Source organism: Dicentrarchus labrax, unplaced genomic scaffold, assembly GCF_905237075.1.
Source record: "Dicentrarchus labrax unplaced genomic scaffold, dlabrax2021, whole genome shotgun sequence".
NCBI lineage: Eukaryota > Metazoa > Chordata > Actinopteri > Moronidae > Dicentrarchus > Dicentrarchus labrax.
Window position 1 is genome coordinate 178,708 of NW_026136853.1, and position 18,075 is coordinate 196,782.

General features: G+C 40.3%; 1 protein-coding gene and 1 long non-coding RNA gene across 2 annotated transcripts; one reads left to right on the top strand and one right to left on the bottom strand.

Moving 5' to 3' along the window:
• Positions 1-1,056: 1,056 nt before the first annotated feature.
• LOC127360134 (cytochrome P450 7B1) lies at positions 1,057-12,434 on the top strand. Its single transcript, XM_051394402.1, has 6 exons — positions 1,057-1,188; positions 6,162-6,298; positions 7,328-7,939; positions 10,052-10,258; positions 10,396-10,574; positions 11,629-12,434. The coding sequence occupies exons 1-6, from the start codon at positions 1,118-1,120 to the stop codon at positions 11,920-11,922; spliced, it is 1,500 nt and encodes a 499-aa protein (XP_051250362.1). The 5' UTR covers positions 1,057-1,117; the 3' UTR covers positions 11,923-12,434.
• Positions 3,132-4,954, bottom strand: LOC127360155 (uncharacterized). The gene is made up of 3 exons (XR_007883311.1): positions 4,717-4,954; positions 4,594-4,622; positions 3,132-4,108 (listed from the first exon to the last, which is right to left on the bottom strand). It is a non-coding gene; the product is annotated as an uncharacterized LOC127360155 (long non-coding RNA).
• Positions 12,435-18,075: the final 5,641 nt, after the last annotated feature.

The following is an 18,075-nucleotide window of genomic DNA, read 5'->3' on the forward strand; positions in this document are numbered from 1 at the left end:
AGTAGAACAGGAGCCAGAGCCTTCAGTTACCAAGCTCCTCTCCTGTGGAACCAGCTTCCAGTTGTGGTTCGGGAGGCAGACACCCTCTCCACATTCAAGAGTAGGCTTAAGACATTCCTCTTTGATAAAGCTTATAGTTAGGGCTGGATCAGGTGAGTCCTGAACCATCCCTTAGTTATGCTGCTATAGGCCTAGACTATCGGGGGATTTCCCATGGTGCACTGAGCTACTCTCTTCCTCTCTCTTTCTGCACTCATTCATGTCCCATTAATGCATGTTACTAACTCCACTTCTTCCCCGGAGTTCTTGTGCTTTCTCGTCTCGCAGGTTCTTATCGATCCTGGTGGAGCCTCCTGCCATGGTCCTGCTAGATTGCCATTACCAATACTGTTGTTGCTGTGCACCTGTCTGTCTGTCGCTCTTCTCTCTCTCTCTCTCTCTCTCCCCAACTGGTCGAGACAGACGACCACCCACCTAGAGCCGGAGGATCTGTCCTAGGTTTCTGCCTTTTAACAGGCAGTTTTTCCTTGCCCTTGTCTCCAAGGTCTTGCTCATGGTGGTACTGTTGGGTCTCTGTAATTAATGTTAAAGAGTTCGGTCTAGACCTGCTCTATTTGAAAAGTGTCCTGAGATAACTTCTGTTATGAATTGGCGCTATACAAATAAAATTGAATTGAATTGAATTGAATCATATTATAATATGAAAACAGCTGAGCTTTAAAACAACATTTCAAAGTATCAGTTATTAAATCAGTTATTAGATTAATTAATACATTCATTATTAAAGTAATTATTGAACCCAACAGGATTAATAAAACAGATTTTCTGCAACAATCAACAATTTGTTCTTTAATTTAAATTTAAACTGAATGATCCTCATTGACACTCAGTGGTCCGCTTTGCTTTGTCCGCTCTGGGCTGTCGTACAAACATGTAGAAGAATGAATGAATGAATGTTATATAACATTAAACTGTGACCTGTGACCGGTCCACTGCAGCTCTAACAGACAGGCAGCCGGTTGGAAGGAGCTTTTATTTTGAAGGCGGGAGCCGGAAGCTCTGTGTGTGGACTCGGAGGACTCTGAGGACGAGGACCGTGTCGGACTCAGTCTCAAACATGTCCACGCTGCTGCTGGTTCTGCTCGGCCTGCTGTCCCTCATCCTCTGCGTCCTCCGTGGCCGGAACAGGTCAGTCCGCTTCGACCACTAAGACCCGCTTCGACCCGGGTCCTGGTCCTCCCTGAGTCCGGACTGTGCGTTTTAATGAGTGTGAGGGTTTCAGTCCGGACTCATCAGAGTTCGAACCTTCTGGTGTTTACTGCAACTATTGATTATTGCTCTTTACTCAGAGTACTCCGTTACAGTAAAAGTAATGGATTACAGTGCTGACAGCCAGGAGTATTAGCAGCTGGAACTGTTTGAGATTGAGCTGTAATGTTATTTATTCATATATATGTGTATCTGTATTTATATATCAATATGTATCTAAATAATTATATATATATGGATCTATCAATTGATCAATATCAATATATAATTACTGTCCTTCGGGTGAAAATATTCTCTAGGAATATTTCATATTTTTATTTAAGAATTTTTAACAACCATTTTTCTCTCTTATAATATAATAATATATATTATAGATACAGTAATCAGTGTGTGTGTGTGTGTGTGTGTGTGTGTGAGAGAGAGAGAGTCCTGGTTTCTATCATTATTAAACCAACTCAGAGTTTATGGATGTTTATATTCAAACTCATGTAAATGCTAAGATATATGTTAATAATATTTATATATATTTATATATATACATATACTTAAAGCCGCAGTACGTAACCTTTATGAAAATAACTGTTCTGTTGCTTTCACTGTATCCTGACAGTAGTACATGAGACAGATAGGTCAGCCGGGGTCCCGCCCCCCCAGTGGGGGTCCTGACCCCCCAGTGCAGGTCTCCAACAAGGAACAGAAGACTATGAATTCTTATTATTGGGTTGATTGTATGAAATATACAGTAAATACAGTCAGTGGAACCGGTTCCTTTAGAGGTTGTTGGAACCTCGGTTGTTTGATGGGATGTATCACCAACAGAAGGCGCTGCTCAGCGACCTGTAGAATAAGGCACGCCCACTTTGGTTCCCCAAAAACAGATATTTTTGGTTCCACCCTTCCAGGTTCCGAACTGATTTAGTTTGGTCGAAACGCCCCGAACGGTTCAAAACCAGGAGCACCAACTAGAAGAGAGCTGGACTTTAGACCGTTCGCTCAGTGATAGTTTCCCTTCAGTAAGAAGGTTGGGAACCAGTGGGTCGGTTCAACGAAGACTGAGAGCAGTCTGGTGGTTCCACTGTCGGACAATCCGCCGTTCTATAAGGAACAAGAGAGGAGGGAACTGCAGAGAGAGCATGCACTGAGGTCTGTCTCTGGTTTCTGAGTGATCAGTGAACCCTCAGAACCCTCAGAACCCTCAGAACCCTAACCAACATGTGCTCTGATACTGTTTATGGAGTATTTAATAACTCACGCGGAGCTGCAGTCACTAGGTTTCCCTCCACTGGAACTGGGCTCAATGTGTTTAAAGATAAAGTCTGAAATACAGACGTCGTTCAGCCTTTTTCAATCTGAAGATGAATCCCTGATTTAAAACCCTGTTGGATTATCTGAGGCTGTAGTTCTTCATATGATGGTTTTATAGAATCTGAAGCTGTAGATTAAAATACCAACACTTTCCTGACTGTCACTGTTTCTACTTTAAGTCTTGTTAATACTTTTATGTTTGATGCTGCTGGATTGTTCATTTGACCAACCTGAGTGAAATAACATTAATGCTGCTTATTCATACACAGGGGCATCACAGGGGCACCACAGGGGCATCAAAGAGGGCACCACTTTTCCACCATTTAATTGGGTTGATTTAACTAATTTAACCGTTATAAAATTAAATGAGTTATTTGTACTCAAGTGAAAAATTGTTTCATTTGTAAATGAATGAATCCTGAAACAGTTTAAGTTGAACTAACTCATGAGGTTTTACAGTGTAGTTTACAGTGTAGTTTTACAGTGTAGTTTACAGTGTAGTTTTACAGTGTAGTTTTACAGTGTAGTTTACAGTGTAGTTTTACAGTGTAGTTTTACAGTGTAGTTTACAGTGTAGTTTTACAGTGTAGTTTACAGTGTAGTTTTACAGTGCAGCGATGAGGAGGCTGAAACCTTCCTCACCTTATGGAACCAACAGAACTGTCGGCTCTTTAAGACCTTCACTAAACACAGATATTAAGATCCGGTGTCAGTGGAGCTTCCTGATGGTCCATCAGTCCATCGTCTGGGGACCCACTGAGGGGTCCCGACCCGCGGGTCTATTTCAGTGCTGTCAGGTTTTCCCGCTCTTAAAGAGAAACAGCTGCTGCTCAGTAAAATAAACACTTTCAGTTTGACTCCCACTTTATTGATCTTTGGACTTTATTGATCTTTAAACTTTACTGATCTTTGGACTTTATTGATCTTTGGACTTTATTGATCTTTAAACTTTACTGATCTTTGGACTTTATTGATCTTTAAACTTTATTGATCTTTGAACTTTATTGATCTTTGGACTTTATTGATCTTTGAACTTTATTGATCTTTGGACTTTATTGATCTTTGGACTTTATAGATCTGGGGGAAACGACGAGTTACGTTCACAGCAAGTGTTGCCCAGTGTTGAACTTTTCCAGGGTTTATAGAGCTCCACACTCTCCACAGTTAGAGACTGAACAACAGAACACTGCTCTCAGTTACATTTTTTACTTTTACGAGTTAATTTTACCTCCGTTAAGTGTAAAATCTACACTGAAAAAATGTCAATATTAATTATCTCAATCATTTTCTAAAACAACAGTTATTTTACATTTTTCGTGTATAAAACAATGCACAATCTTATTGTCATATAAATCATACAAATTAAAGGCAAAATGTGCTTTACAATGTTCATCAAATGGACTGAAGGTTTGCCTGGTATGAAATGAGATGCTAATCCATGGTGATGTAGAAGCTGTCGGTCCCGTTCTTCTGACGCCCAACGGCGAGGAGGTGTAGTTGTTGATCCTGCTGGTTGCAGAGATGATCCTCCAAACTGTAGCATGACAAAGAAATAAGGAAACAGAAAGAGAAAACTACATGACTGAAGTGATTACTCAAACATCTCCCTGGCCAGTGTTAGAAAGGAAAGCCTATGAAGATAATTTTATCCACTTTTTAACAACCCTCATTTACATTTACATTACATTTTTTGCTAAGAAAGTGATTATTATAATCCCCTTAATAGTTTTTGGAGACTTCGGCCCCCCCAGGTGGTGGTGAAAGAAGATGTATCAGCAACAACAGGGAGGTCGGCTGAGGACAAAGACTCAAGAATAAACTGAAAACTAATGTAATGTAACAAATGTAATACTTTTACATACATATTCATTACAAAAATCAGACCAACCTTCAGAGACAAACAGAATAAACCAAATTCATAAAATAATGAATGAAGCAACTATAACTGCAGTTATAGAACATGATTCTAAAACAAGTTAAACAAATATGACTCACTTGTTTCCCATCAGAGAGCCTTACCTTCAAGAACAAATAGAGTCTTGTTCCACCTTTGAGAAAGAAGATATTGATTAACTTATTATTAACAGTACAAGAAATACTTTAAAATCTCAAGTAATCGTAAACATTTCATTCCCAACTTACCAATCCTTTTGTAGCCATAAACAAGCTTCTGAAAGGTCTCTCACCTCTTCTGCAGAATCTGGGAGTCCAAGTAATGCAATAAGTTATTTATTTTAGTATAACATCAAACATTTTAAGTTATACAAACTCAATTTTGCAAGTTAAAAAGATTCATGATGAAGCAACTTCTACTTTGCTACAGAAATGTTCCTGATTAAATCATTTTGACTTTTGTTTTCACAGGACAAATAAAACGCACAAAATGAAGTCATTGTCACTTAAAGTTACTAAAAGCTACTTGATCCAGAATGTTTTTTAACTTATATTATAAAAGTTAGTTTTACTTAAAATGTTGTATGTAATTGATGAATTGTTCAAGTAATTCTTAAAGCAAATACACCAATTCAGGTCTGTTCTGGCTTATTCAATGAGTTTAAATATTTTATAGAATTAATAGTGTGTGTGTGTGTGTGTGTGTGTGTGTGTGTGTGTGTGTGTGTGTGTGTGTGTGTGTGTGTGTGTGTGTAATGAAAAGTGGGTCGGCAGCAGGACATCCTGTCTCAGGAGGAAACTGATCATCTGATAATCATATTCTTTTGTATATACAGAGAGACTGGAAGCAGGAGGAGACTCAGTTTAACTCCATCACAAGCAAGCAAATCAAAGGACTTCAGTTTTATCTGGTTCATCAGAAGGAAGTTGTAACAATGTGAACCAGTCCTCCGCCATACAGGCTCAAATCATCAACATATAAACGTAACATAAACATAACTGTTTCAACTCTCATGTCCAAAAGTAAAACAGACGGATACTCTGTCATCAATTTGACAAAAAGGAATAAAAAAATGTAAAAAAAACAATCGAACAATATTGGACGCTTTGGTTTTTTACCAGTTCCTTTTATCATTATTCATTTTTTAATTGAAAAAAACTAAATTGAAAGTCACATGTTTTTTCAATTTTAAACCAAAACCAAATCATGTGCACTATTCAGTAAATCCAAAAGACGGTCTGATTATGTGATTTACTGTTTTCATTCCTCCTTTGGGAAGGTCAGGCGAACAGGACAGACAGGAAGTTTTATGTTTGTTTTAGAAGAAAGTCAAAGAATAAAGTATAAACTGTGGGAAGAGAGGACGTTGCATAACTATTTGTAGACTTGTGTAAATCTGCTGCAGTAATTAAATCAGCTGTGTGTGTTTTACTCATCATTAACACCCCCCAGCACTGCTCAGCTGTATGGAACAACTCCACAGTAAACAGTGAGTGCAGCAACTGAAATAATAGAGAGAAGAGAGAGCGAGAACAACCACAGAGTGAGTAACAGAGAGAGGCAGGGCGTGGACCAGAAGTCCAGAGTCCAAGATAAGATGGTTTACCAATGGTGTTCAGGACTAATGTGTTCAAAGTGTCACACTAACAAACATTTAGAGACTGAAACTGATGATGTTTTCTCTCTTTTGCAGAAGAGAGGACGAGCCTCCGCTGATTAAAGGTTGGATTCCGTACATCGGGAAGGCTCTGGAGTTTGGAAGAGATGCCTATTCATTTCTTGAAGAACAGAAGAAGAAGTTTGGAGACATCTTTACCGTGCACATAGCCGGTTGGTATTTAAACTCATGTTGGGTAAACTGGAGGCCTGATCAGTTAGTTAGTTAGCTAACTGATTCAGTCCTAGTTGATTGAGTAGAAACATTTGAACTACTGACTGCAGACCTGCTGCATCCTCAAAAGTCAACAGCACAAATTCATCAAGCTCACCAACTCTGAACTCTATGAGAAAGCTGAAGGTTCAGTGTGTACATCCCTCCCCTTCCATCATCCAACTCTGATCACAACAACAACACACAAAATAAAACCACAGATAAAAACAATATGAAACTATATTCCATTATAAAACAGTTTCAAGTCATCACAATATGACGCTGTCGGTACCCCTTTCGCGTCAGCAACAATAAATATGCAATGTCCAGTTAGAGTTTCAAAATAAAGTCTGTGTGGTTAAACGTTACATAACTTGTGTACATTACATAAGAGAAATAGATTACTTTTACTGGCCACTTTCAAAGCTGGTCCGCGACTGACCACAATCTACATAGCAGACATGTTGACCCCTTATGAGCCAGTCTGCAGCCTCAAGTCCAAAGTTGAGGCTAAAATCTGAACGTGACTTTGTCTTTTAAATCATTTCTTAAAACCCATTTTAATAGACTTTATGTGATGTTGTCCATTTGTCTCATCATTATTTTCCTTTTATTTGGCTATTATGGCTTTTATTCTGATCCTATTATTGTCCTATTATGTATTTTGGTATTCTTTAGTTTTACATTTAATTTGATTTTGTTTATCACAACGATCAATTTGCTTTGTCTGTCAAAGCACTTTGTAAACTGTCTGTTTTTAAAAGGTGCTATATAATTAAGTTATTATTATTGTTATTATTATTTAGTATTAGTTGGAGTGACCAAGGCCGGACACACTGAATAAATATGATAAATCCACCAACACAAACCAACACCAACAACAGAGACACTATGATTCACACCCATTCTTTTAAACCCTTTTTCTTTTTATATAGTTTGATAATGAGTTATCAGAAGCTGTCCTCACTCAGCTGTCCTCTGCCCTGCAGGTAAATACATGACCTTCATCATGAACCCTTTAATGTATCCAAGCATCATCAAACATGGCCGGCAGCTGGACTTCCACGAGTTGTCCGATAAGGTGGCGCCCTTGGTGTTCGGCTACCCCCCCGTCATGAGCAGGAACTCACCCGGCCTGCACGATGAGATCATCCGCACCTTCCAGTTGCTCCAGGGTGACAACCTCACAGCACTCACAGAGAGCATGATGGGTAACCTCATGCTGGTGTTTCGTCAGGACCACCTGGCTGAGAGGCCGGGGGAGGAGGGCGGCTGGAAGAGTGGCAGCATGTACGAGTTCTGTAACTCCGTCATGTTCGAGGCCACCTTCCTCACCATCTACGGGAAGCCAGTGTCTGCCAGCCGCCACAGCGAGATGAGGACGCTGAGGGAGGACTTTGTCAGGTTTGACTCCATGTTTCCACTGCTCATCGCTCAGGTCCCCATCAGGCTGCTGAGGCAGACCAAGGTGATCCGCGAGAAGTTGATCAACTACTTCCTGCCGCACAGGATGTCGTGTTGGTCGAACACTTCACAGTTCATCAAGAGACGATCGGAGCTATTGGACCAGTATGACACTCTGAGGGACGTTGATAAAGCAGGTAGACAAGTTTGATCATGATTACCAACCAGTCATCAATCAAACTATTAACAGAGTAAATAATTTCATCTGATCTGTGACCTCTGTGGTCCAGGTCTGGTTAGGTAACCAAACTACTTTGTTATGGTTCAAGAAAGATGGTTTAAAGATACTAATGCTGACTCTCAAAGTATTCAGAGTAGGGGTGTAACAATCAAGTTTTTTTGCCCCAATCTTGAAATAGACGTGTTGTGATCTGCTTGAGAAGACGCCTCACTCTCTCTCTCGCTTCTACAGTGATGTTCCCTCACAAACTATCTTAAGTTTCATTTTGACCTGTCACTGAGTTAATCACAGAATCAAAAGCAGTTACTGTAACAGCAGGCTGAGGAGGACTGAGGGGCTCAGTAAAGATTGCATTGTGATCGCCTTTACTTTAGCTAAAACTGATCCATTAGGGCGATTGTAGCTCAGTCCATACGGACTTGGCTCGGAAACCAGAGGGTCACCTGTTCAAGTCAAGCCCAGACCACAGTGCGGAGTGTGGACGAGTAGCTGGACAGGTGCTTCCTCCTGGTCACTACCAAGGTGTTGCCTAACTGCCCAAAGTGCTTGGAGGCACTGACAACTAGTTATTTGTGTGTATCTCAGTGTTTGTCATAAAAAACAACAGCAGTGTAAAAATGTAATTTCCCCTATGGTACTTTCTTCTCTCTTCTTAAAATATGTCTGGATCGCCCCCCCTGCCTCGGGACGTCTCTGTTTCACAGTATTCACAGAATCAGTTTCAAATCCATCCAGCTTTGGATTATGCAATACACTAGTACTTCCTTTCAATCTCAGCCTAGTTTCAAGTTCTAGAAAATGGTCTCACTATAATGGCTACTATACTGACGGACATCATAACACACGAATACAATGGGCTTATTGAATCCACAAGAGTCTCAGCTCTCCAGTCAGACCCAGTTCATGCCAGTCCTACACATGTTTGTAAAAGGGAGACTGGTAAGTTCCCATAAACACATTTTCATTTAGATATCTTGAAGTCAGATGTGAAAGAACCCCTTTGAAGTCTCTCAGATTTGTATTATTATTCTTCTGTTGGTAATTCCAGTACTGCAGCCTACACAGTAAGAGCTATAGACGTGAAAACAGGAATTTCCACCAGCAGGTGGCGCTGTAATCAAGGAAAATGCGTATTGGATAATAGCTCTCACATACCACATCGGACATTCAAAAACATTATATCCATTCATTTCCTGAATTCACCTGAATCTTGTGGTGTAGACCACGCCCATTTTCGCCTAGAATTTACTTCCTGCTAAATTGCAAAAAATTAAAAACTTACTTTTTCAAACTCCTCCTAGGCGGTGAGTCCGATTTGTTTTAAAGGAGGTTAGGATTAAGGTTAGGTTGAAAATACATTCCCTACACGGTCTGTCTGTCTTTTTTCCTGTAAAAGCTTTTCAGTGTTTCCAGGAAATCATTCAGAACAGATGTTGGAAGAGCATATTGTGCAACCCCAGAAAACATGAGCATGGTTTGCACACCACAAAGCCTCCAGCACGGCTCTTAAATGGTTGCGTGTCTGGTTCTGATTTGGGGTTTATCGAAGTTAGATTCTTCCTTCAGTGATTCTGAGATTTCAACATTTGATCCTGATTTTCCTGTCTTCATGTGTTCTAATCTAGTTTATTTTACTGTCCTCCATTTTTACACTAAACTCTAGTGTATTCTTCTATACTTCTTTGGTCCACTCTGCTCCACAGTCTCAAAGGTATACATGCAGAGAGACATGTGGGTGAGTTGTAAGTGATTTGTGGGGAAGACATGTCTGGGTGAGATGAATGTTTAGTTCTGGCTGAGCTGTAGGTCTTGGTGAGAGGTCAGCTGTATTGTAACACAGAGATCATACCATGATGTTAGAAGCAGGCGGGGGGGCTGAGGGTCTGCATTTTGTGGGGCCTGTATCTGCCCCATGTTGCAGTTTTAATTGTGGCCTGACACTCCTGGTGATCCCCATGGAGAGTTGGGGCCTGGGTTTGGGTGAAAGTGGGGCATCCTGTATCCTGGCAGTTTTTGTCTCAGCAGGGTGAATGACTCTTTGTCCCCCCTGCCCCCTCCTAACTTTCAGCTCATCACTTTGCCATGCTCTGGGCATCTGTCGGAAACACCATCCCTGCCTCCTTCTGGGCCATGTACTACCTGGTGAGTCACCCTGAGGCCCTGGAGGTCGTCCGCCAGGAGGTCTTAGACGTCCTGAACCTCAGCGGAGTCGAGTTCAACAGAGACAAAGACGTGACGCTCAGCAGAGAACAGCTAGAGAAGCTTCTGTATCTGGGTATGCTAGTTTCCTCTGGAACTCGCCATTAAACCATACGCAGATATACATTAGGAATATATGTTTACAGGAATGTGATAGGACTGACTTCCTGTTGTGAGAAGCTTCATGAATAACGACCCTGGATTTGTCCACAGAGAGCACCATCAACGAGAGCCTCCGTCTGTCCTCGGCCTCCATGAACATGCGTGTTGCTCAGGAGGACTTCAGTCTGCGGCTGGACAGTGAGCGCTCAGTGGCCATCAGGAAAGGAGACATCATCGCCCTCTACCCTCAGAGTCTGCACATGGACCCCGAGATCTACGAGGAGCCGCAGGTACAAGTGTCAACAGCTACAGCTACTTTAAACCTACCGTATATAATTTCTGCCACTACGGGGCACAACATCAAAAGACGTATTTCAATGACTTTATGAAGTAGCGTGGGTATATGGGAGTTCTTGTCTTAATTGTTAAACAACCGCCATTGCTGATGAAAATTAATCTGACATGAAGTTTAATTGACTCCCTTCCTTGCTCTCTGGTGTGTCCTGTTTACCTGGAAATTACAGCAACTAGAAACGCACTGTTACCCCCCTGTTAGCCCTCGGATTACGCTGCAGCCAAGTGTCCTAAGGCCCAAATAGGTTTGAGGTTGAAAAATACCAACGTTACTCTTTAAAGACACTAAAAAGATCAGCCTGGCTGTCCCTTTGTCCCAAAGGAAAGAAAGGACATTTCCCCCACAGACCTCAACTATAAAAGAGATTTTTCTACAGGGCGGCTGTGGTTCAGAGGCAGAGCGGGTCGTTCCTTAATCGGAAGGTTGTCGATCCCCGGCTGGTGCTACATGTCGAAGTATACTTGAGCAAGATACTGAACCCCAAATTGCTCCCGATGCCATGCATCGGTGTGTGAATGTGTATGAATGTTAGTTTCTGTTTCTGTTTCTGTTCTATGGACTTTGCCATCACTGAGTGAATGTGTGTGAAAGGGTGAATGTGGCACGTAGTGTAAAAAGCGCTTTGAGTGGTTGGAAGACTAAAAAGGCGCTATACAAATACAGATCCATTTACCATCCATAACTCGGCAGGAGGCAAACAAGGAAATTGAAGGAATGAAGGTGTCATCTTTGTAAAACTTGTCAGTGGCCATTAAAAGTGTTTTTATCAGCATGACTTCATTCCAATGTAATGTCTATGGACTGACTGTGTGGACGGGACCAGCAGGGGAAACACTACTGAGCATGTGCACACAACACAGAAGTAAACCTGAAAGATCGAAAACTTGCCTGGTGTTCTTATAATACGTCTACGGCAGAGACACGGTGCGTCCAGGTTGTGTTTAGTGGAGCTGTTTAACAAACCTTCATTGTTGTTTCTGTACCGTCAGACGTTCCGGCTCGACCGCTACATCCAGGACGGCAGAGAGAAGACAGACTTCTACAAGGACGGGCAGAAGCTCAAGTATTACCGCATGCCGTTCGGCTCTGGCTCCAGCATGTGTCCCGGTCGATACTTTGCGGTCAACGAGATCAAACAGTTCCTGTGTCTCCTGCTGCTCTACTTCGACCTGCAGCTGGAGGAAGGTCAGAGCAGAGTCACTGTGGACTCTGGCAGAGCTGGACTGGGCATCCTTTTGCCCTCCACAGACGTATGCTTCCGCTACAGACTGCGTACAGTCTAGCCAGGACAGTGTCAGTGATGGAAGTGTGTGTGTGTGTGTGTGTGTGTGTGTGTGTGTGTGTGTGTGTGTGTGTGTGTGTGTGTGTGACACACAGTAGATGATGTTTCTTCTGCTGCAACCTTGTCCCGTCAGATTTTATGATACCAGTCTATGTAATGTGAAAACAATGTGAACGTGGTCTCTTATTTCAGCTCAACCTGACTGACTCGACTCAGTCTGACATTATTTGATCTAACCTGACTCAACCTAAATTTACACAACTCGAATCAACTCAACCTGACTTTTACTGTAAAATAATACACAAGCAGCATCAACAGAATCATCAAAATCTGTCAGATAAAGCACTTCATGATTTCTTCAGTTATCAGCTTTATCTATTTTGGAATATTAACACATACATTTTCTTTATTTCCATTCAGTCAGCACCTCCTGTTAGCGTGCCCTGCTCTTGTGAGCACCTGAGTTTCATATATTTATGTTTGGCCCGAACAATAAAAGACAACACAACACTTTTTAGGGGGATTTGGGGCTCTTTTTTGCCTTTGATTGACAGTACTTACTCCTGTACATATGCTATCAGCTAGCCTTGTCTGGGTTAAAAACACATCTTGAAGATGGTTAAAAGATAAAAGAGACATATAAAGTCACTTCTTAAGTTAGCTAATGTTAGCAAAACACTTGCTAAATAGATCATTAGCCAGCTTACTAGCTGCCTAACAGTTGATATATATTAGCTAGCTAGTTAGCTACTGTTTTGCTAACATTAGCTAACTTAAAGGGGAACTTCGGCAGATTTTTACCCTAGTCTTGATCACTAGAGGTCACCAAGTACTGTCGATAGGAAAAAGAACGACCAGAATTGGTTCTAGCAAACTGGAGATCCTGCAGCTAATGGCCAGAGCTCCCAGTTAGTCATAATACACTTTTTGGGGGCATATCCTAAAGAGTGCTTTTGCTCCTCTTAACAGACACAAAATGCAATTAAAATGTCTGTGCAACATGATCAGGGCCCTTACGTGACAACAACATGCCTTTTCAACTCATACGTTGTGCAGAAACCGTACAAACAGTACTGTCGCCTACCTGTTTTTCCACCGCTCGCTTCATCGAAAGCCCAGAATAATCGATCACGGAGATAATGCCTTCACAACGAAAAAAAGTTTATTTCCCCCTCAAAAATGTCCATTTCTTCACACACTACTCTCCGATTTGCACACTTCCTGCGACAATTTCTTCTTCTGCAGAAGAAGAAATTGTTGATCGGAGGTGTTCACAAGGGAAGAAGTTTGGAGTAAGAATAACGTGTGTTGTTGATCTACTGTGGAGAAGAAATGGTTTGCATTTGTGCCTTTCCAAATGGTGGCAACAGAATGAGAAGGTACAAGTGCCTACACTTTCATCGTCTACCTTTCTATGACCATGAGATACTGCAGTTGTGGCTAGTTGTTCTTCAGCTGGATGTGCAAACTATGAGTTGAGTTGAAAAGGCATGTTGTTGTCACGTAAGGGCCCTGAGCATGTTGCACAGACATTTTAACTGCATTTTGTGTCTGTTAAGAGGAGCAAAAGGCACTCTTTAGGATATGCCCCCAAGAAGTGTATTATAACTAACTGGGAGCTCTGGCCATTAGCTGCAGGATCTCCAGTTTGCTACAACCAATTCTGGTTGTCCTTTTTCCTATCGACAGTACTCGGTGACCTCTAGTGATCAAGACTAGGGTAAAAATCTGCCAAAGTTCCCCTTTAAGATATGTCTCTTCTTTTGTAGGATTTGGTATCATCTAAAGAAAGTGACCCGCAGCGTCTGTAGATAAAACGTCTCATTATACACTGATGAAAACAATGAATATTATAACAATAATAATATAAATATAAATATTATATTACAGTAATGTTACACACTGGAGATTGGACCATCTTCATAATGTGGTTTTCTTTTCAACTAAATTAGCCTAGCATATAGCATATCTAAATACAGGAAAGGAGGAAGTTGACCGAGGCTTGTTCAACTGTGATTGGAGCACAGAGCAAAAGGGGCGGGGCTTAGGAACCATCAACTGGCACAAAATCATGTAATTGTTGTAGCCCGTGTCCAATCGTTCCGTATTTACTCAACATCGTGCACCTTACTGTCCACCATTTCTCTGAGTGTGAATCCATAATGTCACTGTACAGTCGTCTGTGTCTGATGCCACATCATCGGCCTATAAACACAGGCAGCACTGAATTAGCACGTTACTGAACTCTTCAGTCATTTTCAAGGTAAACACAGTGTTGTTAATCACTTGTTCAGTTTTTACTGGCGGTGCACTACTGTTGTTGATAATGAGGTTAAAGGAACGGTCCAACATTTCAGTAAATCCTCTCTGATCTTCTCCAGATGGATGTTAGAAAGGTTCAGGATGTGTTTAGCCTAGCTTAGCACATAGATCGGTTCCAAGGATTAGGGAATTTAGGGACCCTGAGAACATAGATACTGTCCAAATACTGTCCGCCAAACCAGCTGACGACAGGATGCTGACTAGCTGGTTAGCTAACGAGAAACAACAAAATACAATCCTGTTCTCATAATGATGTATAATAACAGCGGGAGCCCGAACCAAGATGGCTAACGTGGACTTCCTAAAATGTGGGATTGTTCCTTCAGCGTGGCTGCCACGAAAAGTATGTCTGAATAAACTGTTTGAATATTTAGCGAATCAGATGGCAGCTGTGAAAAATAATATGCAGATGATGAAAATGTTGATATTTGAGTATATTTTTTAGTTTTGTAAAACTTTGTTTTAAGAATGATATAATGTGAGTCGTATGCAATGAACCACTTTCCTGTCACAATCACGGATAATAAACATGTTTATACTACAGTCGTCCTGATGTAAAACATTCCCTGGATCCTAAATGCAGTCTGTTGGTTAGTCAGTAGCTCTAATATCGTGAGTATGTTTGTTATTTGATATTACTTAGACATTCAAGTATGTTGGCAGAAATGGCAAGAAAGAGACAGGTACTGGTCATTTTATCTTATTGGAAATTCTTTGGAGAATCCCTTCAGATTCAGGAGGGTCATCGACAAAAAAAAGTACATATACACAAAAAAACGCCTTCTGCCAATGTTAGCATTCAGTCTGTGTTAGCTAACAGAGGAGAGCTGACTGAAAGAACATAAGCAAAGTATTTAAGTTAGCTGAACCCATCCGCACACGTTGTGTACATTGAATGTGATTTACTGTAATAAAAATGGTTCAGTGAATAATATTGAAATATTTAAATCTCTGTCACCTCTAACATTTGCAGTGGAGAGATATGGCAGATATTTTATATATATTTCACATAATTCAGATCATAGGAGTGTAAAGAATAGGTGAAATGATTCCTATGGAGATACATGAGGTAATAAATAGATAGATAGATAGACAGATAGATAGACAGACAGACAGACAGACAGACAGACAGACAGACTTTATTAATCCCCGAAGGGAAATTGGGTCGTTATAGCAGCCAGGTACATTAAAATACAATAAAATACAACAATAGAATAAAATACAACAATACAACAATAGAATAAAATATTAATAATATTTATAATAATATAATAAGTATATCTATATATAATATGATGACTGAACAGATTTACATGTATACACATAGATATTATACATTAATATTGATATGATGTAAACATGTGTCATATATTCAGCCTGTGCAAAGTGTGCATACATACATACTGTAATATATATACACAATATATAGAATATGTACACATATATATATACACAAGATATGATATGATATATAGCATATGTATAATAGATACTTGACTATACAAGAATATATACATACAATAGATAATATCTTATATATTGTTATATAATAATAATCATAATAGTAATAATAATAGTAATAGTAATAATTGTAATATATAACATATAATAATAACAATAATAATAATAATAATATAATATTATTAATATAATAATAATATATTGTATAAATATGATCTATAATATCAACATGGTTTATATTAACACATATCACATATGATAGTATATGATGAAGTTTATGTTCCACAGGTAGATTTAGTCCAGTTCTGTGATTGTGGCTCTGACAGAGGCAGATGAGTTATACAGTCTTATAACAGTGGGGAGGAACGATCTCCTGTATCGTTCCTTAGAGCAGCGTGGTTGAATGAGTCTGTTGCTGAAGCTGCTCTTTAGCTCGTCCAGTGTTGTGTGGAGGGGGTGGGAGGGATATATTCTCTATATATATTCTCTATCCTGTAAGTGTTATTAGTTAGTATAATATATATATATATATATATATATATATATATATATATATATATATATATATATATATATATATATCACTGATCAATCGGATACATTTAGTTTTTTACCCAGTGTGCACTGGCATTACGTTACAGTGGGTCTGATAGAGTAGAGACAACCAGCCCTCCTCACAGGTTAAACATGATACTGTGTGTATTGTACAATATGAATGCAAAGTACTGTATGAGGGCTTTATGTGTTTTATATTACAGGAGTATGGTGACCTCTGCTGGCCCACCTCTGGTATTGCACTGGGATGGACTCAGGATGAACAGTGAGTCCATTATCAGCATTAACACATACACTCAGTGGACAGTGTGTTAGCTCTGCATTCTTTAACAACTTTATTATTCTTCCTTTTATGTGACGAATGAATCAACTGCATCACTTATTCAGTCATTTTTACTTAAAGTTAGCCTGTCGACCAGTTTCATATACTGTAAGAACCATGATGGATGCTGTAAACATGTTTGTTTACTGCAGTAAACGTGTTTATTTCTGCAGTAAACGTGTTTATTTCTGCTGTAAACAGCTCGACCCGGCCGCTGTGTCACCTGATGTACAAAGGTAGATGAGAACTGATGAAGAGTCAGTTGCTGGGAGAATTATGACACTTTGAGATGTAATAATTATATTTCTCCCTCAGATGAAACCTGTTCAGCTCATTGACGCTGCAGCAGCTGTAAGTAGGATGGAGATGGAGGCTTGATGTTTTTAGGTCTAACTTTACCACATCATGAATGTAAAAGCATTCTAATTGTTTAAAAGAGGGGTGTCTTGGAGTTCTTTGGTGCTTTATGTGTCCACACGTGTCCTTATCCAAAGAGCACCTCAGAAAAATTCAATTAGATCCAAACGTCTGGACACCCCTGCTGTTTGTCCCTCCTCTGCCTCTGATTGGTGTGAAAAGATGGTAAGAGCTGTCAGGGTCTTTGTAGAATACAAGTGGGGGTTAACATGGATAAGAAATGTGGAAAGAATGTGATCAGAAAATGTTTTTATGATGAAGGTTTTCTGATTCCACAAATGTTATACAAAGTTCAGCAATGAAAGAAAAAAAATCCAAATTCATGTTCAGTATTTCACAGAATTTGTTTTTAAAAAATCAAGCCGACACAACATCCTCCACCTGGATCAACCACTGACAAACCAACTGAGTCAGCACATGGTTTGTTTAACAAGAGGTGGGTGAATCCTGAACGCTCCTTTATTCTTACATCAGTATATAGATATCCAACAGACAGCATGAAGCCAGTCCACCAGTGTCTCAGTCAGCTAGTCTGGATCCAGTCCACCAGTCTGTCAGTCAGCTAGTCTGGATCCAGTCCACCAGTGTCTCAGTCAGCTAGTCTGGATCCAGTCCACCAGTGTCTCAGTCAGCTAGTCTGGATCCAGTCCACCAGTGTCTCAGTCAGCTAGTCTGGATCCAGTCCACCAGTCTGTCAGTCAGCTTGTCTGGATCAAGTCCACCAGTGTCTCAGTCAGCTAGTTATTTCTAGATCGTCTGGATTTAATAAATCCGACACTGATGGGGCAGTGGGTACAATGTTGAAAAAAGAGAACCTTACCCTACCCATAGGCTGGAATATATTCAATTCAATTCAATTCAATTCAATTTTATTTGTATAGCGCCAATTCATAACAGAAGTTATCTCAGGACACTTTTCAAATAGAGCAGGTCTAGACCGAACTCTTTAACATTAATTACAGAGACCCAACAGTACCACCATGAGCAAGACCTTGGCGACAAGGGCAAGGAAACACTGCCTGTTAAAAGGCAGAAACCTAGGACAGATCCTCCGGCTCTAGGTGGGTGGTCGTCTGT